The 11,124-nt window shown below is 40.0% G+C and overlaps 1 protein-coding gene across 4 annotated transcripts in view; it reads left to right on the top strand.

Moving 5' to 3' along the window:
- Window positions 1-11,124, top strand: part of tmcc1a (transmembrane and coiled-coil domain family 1a) — a 54,276-nt gene that overhangs the window by 15,005 nt on the left and 28,147 nt on the right. Inside the window, exons 2-5 of one of the 4 annotated variants that reach the window (XM_014015960.1) lie at window positions 20-62; window positions 543-706; window positions 799-1,099; window positions 1,177-1,451. In XM_014015960.1, the coding sequence (XP_013871414.1) occupies window positions 808-1,099; window positions 1,177-1,451 (567 nt within the window). In that variant the 5' untranslated portion in view covers window positions 20-62; window positions 543-706; window positions 799-807. Of the gene's footprint in view, window positions 1-19; window positions 63-542; window positions 1,100-1,176; window positions 1,452-3,488; window positions 3,671-11,124 lie in introns of those variants that run through there. The other 3 variants (XM_014015954.1, XM_014015968.1, XM_014015976.1) reach the window with 3 other exon arrangements.

Below are 11,124 nucleotides of genomic sequence, written 5' to 3'. Positions count from 1 at the left end.
ATATAAATCTTTCCTTTAGGTACTCAGGAGTAAGGGATGCTGGGATGACACCTGGTCTGATGGTAAGTTTTTTTAATCTATTGATTTATTTTATTTTCACGTCCCTTTTAATTCAAGCTGCCTGTGTGACTCTATTGCTCACCACGCTGTCCAGATTTTGTTTATAAATCAAAAGTAATAATTTTGCAAAACTTCAATTTAAGAATTGACAGAGGTGCATCAGACGGACAGTACTTACTGACTGAGGTCAGGTTATTGCAGAACATGTTTCAGCTATGTGCTGGCATCTGAATGACTCTACAACAGTAAATGTTTGTTTTCTGTTTATGCTTTTTGTCTGCATGTAAAAACCTATTTTTACATTAATTTATGCCTCCATTTGTACTAGCTACATCTTAGTAGCTGACTTTGATCCAACTTGTTAGACGTTTCTTTTATGTGTTTGATAATGGAACATTTGCTTGCAGAGGTTGATGCTGATGCTCACTAGATCTAAGTCAGATCCACCTGCTCATTATCAATCTCCTTTCTCTTTGTGTCAGATCAGCAAGGCCACTTGTTCCTGAGTCAAAGATGCATGCTCCCATTTTGGATCCATCCCTCTGACAAAGACTGAGCTGATCCTACATAGTCCCAACCCTACTCCCAATCACTTTCTACTGCAGTCTGCTGTTCTCTGTTGTACTTTTCCCCATCCGTTGACCAGGTCTGACCCTCTACATGCCTGACAGATAGAGAGAGAAGCATAAGCAGACAATTGAATTAGGCAATTCATCCCTGGTATTTATGTGGTTTCAGCTGGACCACATGCTGCAGGGGGGAAACAGTCATAGTGAGCCAGAGGGAATGGGCCCCAGTTCAAGTCTTGGAGCTAGAGGGATGTCAGAGGGTTCACCATGCTCAGAGTTAAGGAGGGCCTCATCTCAGTCAGTACCCCCTTCTTTCAGTAAAATGAGTCAAAATGCCAGGGAGAACATGGGGGTTCTTGGTGAGAGTTTGAAGCAACTGTTTCACCAGCAGCGTAAACGTGTCTCCCTCTCTCACTCCACCATCCCCTCATCATCATCTTCATCCTCCTCTTCCTCTGTGATTTCAGCAGGTGACCCCCCCACCACAGAAGACAACCTTTGAATTGTGCTCTCTCCTGAATGTGACCATTTGCAATTCCCTCTGCAGCTGGCCAGGGCTCAGCTACTGCAGGCATGATAAGGCGTGGGACCAGCCTGCAGAGCCGGCGCAGTAAGGGGTCCGGGAGTGGAGACCGGGATCCCCTTCTGAAGAGCAGCCCGCAGGCCCCGCAGCGCCGCTACACCCACGATCCACAGCAGCACGTCAGCCGGCCCCGCTCCTCTTCTACCACCGACACGACACCCAGCAGCCCTGCTCCAGGACACACCGGTGGAGACGTGGTGCTGTCATCAGGGTACCAGTCAACAGAGGAGACAGACAGGGTGAGTGGCAGCAGCCATTAATCGTCATCTCTACACAGGCTGATCGGTCTGGCTTTTTCTCCTCTTTTATTGATGTCAGGCCTGGTTTGTCAGTGAGCTGTCAGTCTGCATCTGTGGCTCACCTCGCTGCTCGTGTGCAGTAACTTTTCCTGCTGCTTCAGCTCAAAGTTTCTGCTGCTGCCAAGGATACATTCATTACAGCTACCAATCTTAAACGTTATTTATTACGAATGTAGTGCTCATTACAAATATCAGAATGTTTTTAATTGCTTTACAGAAGTAGTTTATCACCACTTCAGATTAAATGGGACATATCATGCAAAATCCACTTTTTTAGCCATTAAATGCATTTTGTTGTGAACTTGGAGTCTCTAGGAGTGCAAAACATTTGAATGTAGTTTCACCCGGTGCTGCAAACATATCTTTATATTCTGTTTGGGTCATATTTTTCAGCCCGTTCAGTTTTTTCCTTATTCTATGATGTTATCTAAACTTTTACATCACAGTATTTGCAACAGAACTTCTAAATAACGTCTACAATTTGGTCATCTTCATCCTCCTCTAACTCTGGGTCAGACATGTAAGGCTGGATGGACAAGTCTTACCTTGTTGATATCTTTTAATTCATTTGTAAATAAAACATTTTGCACTGCTATATAGTTGCAAACTCATCTATCAAGCTCGAATGGACCGATCTGAAAGGTGCAGGGGTGTCAAACACCTCGTTTGGATAAAAAAAAAACAGCCTCAAAATGAGTTGATCTGAGACAGACCTCAGAAAAGTGGTGGAATTACAAAAAATGAGGGAATTAGTGTTTAATGTGTACTTTAAATTAAACTGTTGGAAATAAATGACTGTAGTTTGTTCTGTTTGCCACCAGAGGGCACAGTCAGATCAACAAAGCTGCCCTGAGCAGCGCTGGGCCTTGACTCATGAGCTCCTGCTTATAGACCTGACTGATCCTTAGGTTAATGAAAACATCTGTGCAAATAACATATTAGCAAGACAGAATTGAGTTTGGCAACCAATCCATGAAACGGTTTCAAACAGCCCTCAGTAAATATCTCATAAAGTCCGTTCCCCTTTTGTTCACTGGTAAAGCAAATGACCCTGAGCCCTATCTGTGTCAATGACCTCAGTTAAAATGATAGAGAGCCATGCATGGAGCACCAACCTTCCTGAGGTCTGCTGTCTTTTCTCATACAGCCAACAACACAGCAGAGCAGTGTCATTAGAGTAGTCCAAGCCGTTGCTGTGATTACTCTCAAAATTGTGGCAAGCTACCTCGATGTATACCCTGTTTGTGTTGCCATAGTGACAGCATAGTTGACCTTGGAAGTGCAACATCCTGCTGCTAGCGGAGGTTGAGGGTTTAAGGCTTGTTTGACGTTGTTGATCAGGAATGTTCTGTCAGTGATCAGGTCTCAGGCAGGAAACAAACAAGTCTTTTTTCCTTTTATTTCCTTCCTTTTATTCCATTTCCTCTCCGCTGTTCTTTCTTTTTCCCCCCTCAGTTCCTTTATCCCCGGAGAGAGGCTAATACAAGCAGTGAGCTCGTCCCTCCTCCTTTTCCATCTCCCCCTCCTCCCTTTCAGTCTCTCCAGCAGCACCTCCTGCTCACCACCACCCCACCCTTTCGGCTCACTGACAGGAAGCAGGAGGCAGCCTCACCTTGTCCTAGATGAGTGGGAGCTGAGCTTTTAGCCGAGTGTGAGTGTGTTATCAGGTCTGCCTTCAGGAGAGGATGTGGAAGGGCGTGTGCATGTGTGAGATCTCATTTTCATCTTCCACATGCCAAATCTGTCTCTAAGTGTGTCCACTGAAAATCATCCATGCATTGACAACCATGTAAGTGCGGGTGGGTGGATCTGTGTGAATATGAGTAGGGGGGCAACACAGCAAGGTTGTCTTTATCTCTCCTTAGCCACCTCCCTTTTTCATCGCTCACTTTTTTCCCTCCCCTCTGTTCTCACTTGTGTTTGCGTTGCAGAGGCAAAGCAGTGTGTACTAGAAATTTGTGTGCACATGGCTATTTAAAGGGGAAGGTAGTGTGTGCTCCATGCGTGCGTGTGTGTGTGAATGTGGAGTGCACCGTATGAGACGGTGTGGACTTTGGAGAGGTTTTGGCAGAGTGGAGTAGAGCAGGGGGATCCAGCTGTGGATCTGTCAGTCAGTAAGGATGGTGCAGCGCTTCAGTCTTCGTAGACAATACTCCAAGGTAAGCCTTCAGCCAACAACCATATCTATGTCTTCATAATTGATTTGAAGTTTTTGTTGTAAGAAAAACGTGGTGACATGTTTTTATATGCTTGAATGTTTTCCTGTCTTTAGTCTGTCTCGTATTTGTTCAGTCTCATGGTAAGCAGTTTATTTTGATTGCTTAATCAGATATTTAATTTTATTCTTGCAAAAACATTGTTCGTTCTTTAATGTTTTTCTAGAACAATTGCAGGTTTTATTTGAGTTTATTGCTACTTTATTTCTTATAGTGACAGGGAGGTCTGTCTTCTGATCTAATATCAGCGTTTAATAAAAATGAATTAACTCACCCTGAAGAGTTAAGAATTACAGCCTGTAGGATCAGTTCAAGCCTTCACCCAGAGATGTTATTATTGTGCACATTATGCTTGATTATTTCTGATTAGGGAGCATTTATGACTGGCTTTCAGCAGCAAGCTGTAAAGCTGTCTTCCACAATTGTCCCCAGGTGGTAGTGTGGGTAAAGAGCGTGGATGGGTTGTGTTAAGTCAGGACAAGGTTTTTGTTTAGAGCCTGCTGTTCAGCAGCTGCTGCTCAGTCTATAACATTAATTACAATTAGCTGCAGATTAACTAATTGATCTATTTTAATCTCCATGTTTCTTTTTATATTTTAATGTGTTATCTGTCAGAAAGTCGCAACATGAACAAATTAGTACCTGGATACAAGGTGATGTCAAATTCGCTAAACTTGAAAAGTAGCATGAAGTTGCACATTAGAAATCTTGCAGTTGGGAGGTTCAGTTCTGTAGATGTTCTAAAACTGCACTGAACTACAGTCAGAGTATAGTTCATTTAAGTAATGTAGCTTTTCTGTGTAGTGTTGCGAGAAGCTGGTGTGTACTGTATTTCCATCACTGGACGAGAGGTGAGTACAACCTCGATAGACAGACAGTTAATGTAACGTGGTCTGTGGGAGGAAACCAGAATACTTAGAGAAAACCCATGAATGCACAGGGAGAAAGTGCAAACTCCATACAGAAAGGCTGCAGCTGGGTTCTTGCAATGATGTGACATCTCTGAACCTGATGTTTAGCTGGAATATTTAGGAGTTACCTCTTAACGCAAATCTCAGATAACTTTTTTGCATGGATTTCATTTACTTTATACATTTCCTTGGTTTAAGATTCCAATTACGGTAAATTATATTCAGGCTTGTTGCTTTTTTTGTCAGAATTGGACAGCATTTTAATGACTTGAGGTGTGAGAAAATATTTTAAACTGAACAAGCCAAATAATTAAAGGAAGAGCATTTTTTAACTTTATTTTTAGCAAATATTGAGCACCTACAGTAATGCTGTAGCCTGGTAAAAAACAGCCCCTTGTTCTTTGCTTTGCATATGGACTCTCGGCTATTGAGAAATGATTTCTTGCTGGATGTGTGGGCTCTGTTAAGGTTTTCAACGATTGGATCAGGTTTTACCCAATTGTTAATGTTTGGCCGTGGCGTATGCATTGTACCGGCTCAACCATGAAGGAAGCTAAGCTAAGAAGCTAACCAGAAATTGCATGTGCTGTAAACAACCATCTCCTACTGAGATGAGATTAGTACTGAGCTGAAAGAGATGGCTGTAAATGACTGCAGGCTTTGTGAGACAAATTTAATTTAATTTTGAAGCCTTGTCAACGCGGACTGAATGGCTTCATTCATTTCCTCCGCTGCCAGTGCTAAACTACAGGCAGACTAAAACAGCACAGAAAATCAACAACATCGTTCACAACCCCTGCTTCTGTTCACTGATTGGCCCGTTTGAAATTCTACCAGAGAAAACTCAGACAGAGCAGTGAAGGGAGATTAGAATCAAGTGGAATTTTTTTAGGAAGGCAATGGCCAGGCTGGATGTGCTGGTAAACAACTTGCTTATCTGTCTATGCATCTTTGCCATATGGAAAAGTTGCTTTGTTGTCTGAAACAGTGGTTCCCAACCCTGGTCCTCAAGGACCTCTATCCAGCATGTTTTACTTATTTCTCTGCTATTCAGCAGGTCTTCAGAAGATTGTTAATCACTCATTCATTCAAACCAGGTGTGTCAGATCAGGGAAACATCTAAACATGCAGGAAAGGAGTCCTTGAGGACCAGGGTTGAGAATCACTGCTTTAATACATGTTATCTGATTTATTATTTACAAATAAATGACAAAGAATCAATGGCTTCCAGAGGCAATACTAAAGACATAAAACTAAGTCAATATTATATTTTGAAAATATCTCATCAAGCTCAGAGAAGCTCTTGAGGTTTTGGTCAACATTTAAAGCTGTGACTTTTAGATGTTTCCCTGATTTAACACACCTGGTTTGAATGAATGTGTGATTAACAATCTTCTGAAGACCTGCTGAATAGCAGGGAAGCAAGTACAACATGCAGGATAGGGGTCCTCGAGGACCAGGGTTGGGAACCACTGGATCTTGGCCAAAATGTGAACATCCTGTCAAAAGAATATGGCCAGTTCATGACAATATAAAAAGCAAATACTCATAAATCAAGAGTTCAAATCAAAAAATGCTTATAAAGTCTGTGGTCAATCAAGTAGGCCTGTTCTGCTTGTTACAAGATTTATAGTTTTCCTAATTAATCAAGTATCATAGTCGTGCTGGTGAACTCATCCTTCCAAATAAATTCACACAAGTGAAGAAATGTTTCCCTCAGACATTGTCTCCTCCCGCTGCTGTTGCACAAAACCTTTGTATCGTCTTCACAGCAACAATTACAGCCATGTCTGATTGAAAAATGAAACCGTGTTTTTTTAAGTGATAAATTGTGTAATGTTCAGTAAGTCATGTAACACAAGGCTTCCACTTCTGCCCATTTTGTGGGTAAAAATGTGTAATAGAGCACCAAAGAAATATATATTATCACTTGTCATTTATTGTAAATGCAGACAATAACAGGCTTTGCTTCACATTCTGTATGATTTTAAATCTGCTCCTCCTAGTCTCACCTTTTTGGTTTAAATGGACAAAATAAAGTGGAACTAAAAGCAACCAGAAGGTGTGAGCTGCTGCGTGACGCTGAATGTTTTCTAGCTAAGATGTTACAACAGGAAATAGGGCAGGGGTATACTGTGGTGCTAGTGGAATATGAGCTACAAAATGGAGATGAAGCTCAAAGCTAAACCTTCAGATTCTCTCATCAGACGATTTTATTCCCAAAAGAGACTGAGGCAGTGTTTGTCTTCAGCAATCACAACTTGCCCCCAGGGCCTGTCTGCAAGTTGTTCCCTCCAGGTGTGAGATGATAGGAATTTTTGGTAAAGAAGGGGGGTTGGGAAGGCGACCTTATTCTGCTCCTCAAGTCATACCCGTCTTCCTGCTCATCCTTTGTTTTCTAGTGTTGATTGTTTAGAAATGAGGAGATTTCTCAAAACAAAACAGTGTAAACTAGGTCTTCTTGTTCATGCAGGGTCTAAATTGCAGAATGCTTTTAACTGGGTTTGATATGAAATGTATTTATATTTTAAATTGTCATTTTATCTTAAACACTTATGTCCCTACAAAGAGAAGTGTGTTTTGTGTGTGGCTCTGAATTATACACAGAACTGAAGCTGCCTGGACTCCAGGCTTGTGTGTGAAACCTGATAAATGCTGAGGGGAGTTTAGCTTAGATGACAGTGGATTAAAGTCCACAAAATTCAACATCTCTTGGTGGTCTTCATCCTTAACGTCTTTAAACCTTTTTATTGATAACAAGTTGGGTGATTGGAGTCTTTATTCAGTAAATTCTGCATCAGGGTTTAAGTTTTATTTATATTTTTGTCACTGAATGAAGCTTGATGCATTATTATTATTAATTTTTTTTGTGGTCGCATTTGGTTTAAGTGTTTTAAAGTTTCCTCCTGTACCTTGTTTTAAGTCTTCACTCCTTCATTCAATGCAGAAAGAAATTATTTCTGTGCCACGTAACAGATTTTGTAAACTTGAAAGTAGTTGATTCTTAATAAGCAATGGTCTGTTATTATAAAAAAAGTTTTTATTTTTCATTGCAGATGAATAAGTGAGTAAATAAAACCACCTGAGTGGTACATTAACACACCTTTTTTAACAACAGGAAGTGGCATGACCATTACATAGAGTATCATGACTTGGCACATCATGTGTTGTTAACAGTTACATTATATTCATTTGTTTTCCAACTTTTGCACTTAGTTGCTTGATTGGACAGAAATACTTAATTACACAGCAGAAGATTTTGCATCTTGATGTAAAGTGGTTTCCATTAATTGTTTGAGCTTTCTTCTGCACTATAAATTTTATAGCAAAAATCTAATTATCCCGACAGAATGAAGGAGAATATGTCAGCACAGGTTATGCTTAAATAAACTGCAACAATAAGAAAGACACTTATTAAAAAGTTATTTTTAATCTGACTGGATTATAATCTAATTTACATGAAGAATAAAAGTTTTAATATTGTCAGATTTCAAACATGCATTAAAGACACTCATTAAAAACTATTAATTAAAACATCAAAAATATTGTACTGGACTAGGTTAATATATAGTCTGAAAGAGTTTACTTCAGTAGTTTTCATATGCAATTCTGAAATGCAGGTATGCACTCAATGTAAATAAAACACTCTGCTGAATCAGCCAAGAACTACATTGAAGCTTCTCTGCATTCTTTACTCAACAGACCTGAGCATGAGTGCAGTTATAGTACAAATTATTTGACTTCTCCATCCTAAACAGCTCTTCCATGGTCGTCACCATTGTTGACCTATTTTCAGTCACTTTGCCTCCATAAGTACACAAACACAGCCAATCATAAGATTTTCTTTCAAGTGAAGGAGATATTAATCAGTGATATGAGAAATTAAATTGTGCAGTTTTTGCTTCTCTGTTATATACTATTTCTGACTAATCTTGATAATGTTGCAACAAGTATCTTTTAATGGCAGAGTTAACTGTTGCCACTTATATTATTGAGATAAAAAACACTAATTTCTATGAAAGGTTCAGCATCAAAGTTTCATTTATGAAGGATTTAGGATGCCTTTCTGTTGGAACTGTCACTTTGTAAGAAGCTGTAGAAAAACAGGATCAGTGGGAGGAGGAAATGGAACATCACCTGGTCATCACCTGAGGCTCGTTCTGTCCTTGTTGCTTTAACACTGAGTTCTCATCATGTCCCATCTCCTCAGGCTACTGTCTGTTTTCAGGAAAGTGTTTCTGACCTTTGTAGCAGGACTCCACGGCTCGTCCCGCAATTAAATTAGATGTAAGCTATTGGCTCTTTCACTAGCGTGTGCAGCTGAAAACAGATATGAGATATACCAAGTCAGGGTCAAACCCCATTAACTGCAGACTTCACTTTAGTCCTGGTAAAGACAGACACTCACAGTCACACCCGTGTTTAATCAAACAACCAGGTTTCAGCAAAGAGGGAAACAGTTCTAGGAATAATGAGGGCGATGGAGGTGATGTCATCCCCGTATGTTTACTAAGACCAGCAGAGCAAGTTGTTTTTCAGGTACTGTGTGTGTGTGTGTGTGTGTGTGTGTGTGTGTGTGTGTGTGTGTGTGTGTGTGTGTGTGTGTGTGTGTGCCTGGTTTTTGTTTCCTTTTTAAGACCTAGTATAAACACCTACATTCAAAAGGGCTCTTTTTTTTCCTCATCTAACCTTCTGTTGTTTTTATTTTTTCTTTTAAAGGTAGCGCGACCCCTGCTGCTTGCCGCATGACCTGNGTGTGTGTGTGTGTGTGTGTGTGTGTGTGTGTGTGTGTGTGTGTGTTTTGTAGGTCAGTCAGTAAGCATTATCTGATATCAAACAGTGTTTTAGTGAATTGAGGAAGAATAAAGAAAGTATTGACCCATGAGTTTAGCAGCTGGCTTGTGACTTTTCAAAAGAAAATAAAAGCTGTTCTTTCTAAATATGTTAATGCTTACCACTTCTGTTTTAAACTCTTTTCTTATCCACTGTATTTGTTCATTTTTCCAGTCGTCTTCTGTTTCTGACATTACGCAAACATCATATTAATTTCTGTATTTAAAGGGGCAATATTATGTGTTTCTCAGGCATATATTTAAATACTATACCATAATAAAGTATCTGTCACCTTTAGTTGTTATTAAAATGCTGTTTTTATGTTTAAATACAAAATAAACGTATCTTCTCATCACTTCCTCTTCTAAACACCTTGAAATTGGCCTCTGTCTCTTTAAGAACCACCTTCCGCTTCTGTCCCGCCCATTTCATTGCGGGGTGTGTGCTATGATGCAGTTTACTTGGCATCTCAAAATACATTTCCTCAAAGGTATTTTGAATCTGAAAAGATTCAAGAACTTCCTCTGCCATGAGGAAGTTCGGCTTAAAGGCACGTCCCAGGCGCGTTTTTAATCCCCACCTGTCGCTTTGCTCCTCAGCATGGCTGCCTAAAAATGCTGCAGGATTTCTCAAACATGCATGAATGAGTCAGAGCAAGGCGTTGGGCATGTTTTTTATGAGAGTACGATGAGAGCATAAAGAATCAGGTGTATGTTTTTAATTGCCTAATGTGGACGTCTGAGTTGCAGAGACAATCATTGATGACCAGAGCAAACACCATTATTGACTGTGAGTTGAGTATAATGGATGTCCTGTTTGGTCCTTTTGTTCATGCTCATAGCTTTCTCCTTACTTTGATTACTTACTACTGGTGCATTGTGTGTGTGTGTTTGTTGTAAGGAAGTTGTCAGTTTTTGTTTTTGATTTAGATTTTTTTAGGGACACCAACTCATTTTTCATGTGGTGTTTTAATTTAAATAATAATTTTGTTCGTAACATCAGTGTGTTTTGTATCGAACCTTACCTTTATAAGACTGTTTTTGCCCAAACTCCCCCCTTGCCCTCTCACTGAACCTTTCAGTGACTCATGGCATAAAATAAACATTTATTTTTGCATGCTTTTCCTCTATTTTGTCCCTCTCTGTGTACAGTAAAGTTGTCTTTACACAAAGTTGTCTTTTTTGAGGAATCTTGTAAAACTGTCCTGAATCCATAATTAAACAGTTTTTTCTTGCTGAGTATATTAGCTGCTACCCTGCTTGTTCTACATGTTTCACTTCTTCAGCAGTCTTTATATCGTTACTCAGACCTCCACTCTCTCTCTCTCTCACCCCTCCTCTCCATCGCTCTCCCTCTCATCTGTGTCCAGTGCTCAAACAGTGGAGCCCGTCTCCATAGTAACAGGGAGATGTTCAAATGGGGGTCGAAATAGCTTCACCAGCTGAAAGCTCACAGGTTCAAACATAGGCAACCTGCCTGGTGCAGCGACGACCTCTTAGAACAAAGAAAAAACTGTAGCATTCAAAATTGGGTTTGTTTGAGTTTATTTTGCTGAGCTTTTGATTAAATATTGTTTGTTCTAAACGTTGAATTTAGGACTTTAAAATGAGAGATTTATATATATATAAAAAGACTACCAAATCAAAATGTATT

The sequence above is a fragment of the Austrofundulus limnaeus genome, unplaced genomic scaffold, assembly GCF_001266775.1.
Source record: "Austrofundulus limnaeus strain Quisiro unplaced genomic scaffold, Austrofundulus_limnaeus-1.0 Scaffold3, whole genome shotgun sequence".
NCBI lineage: Eukaryota > Metazoa > Chordata > Actinopteri > Cyprinodontiformes > Rivulidae > Austrofundulus > Austrofundulus limnaeus.
This window is presented reverse-complemented; position numbering and strand designations above follow the sequence as displayed.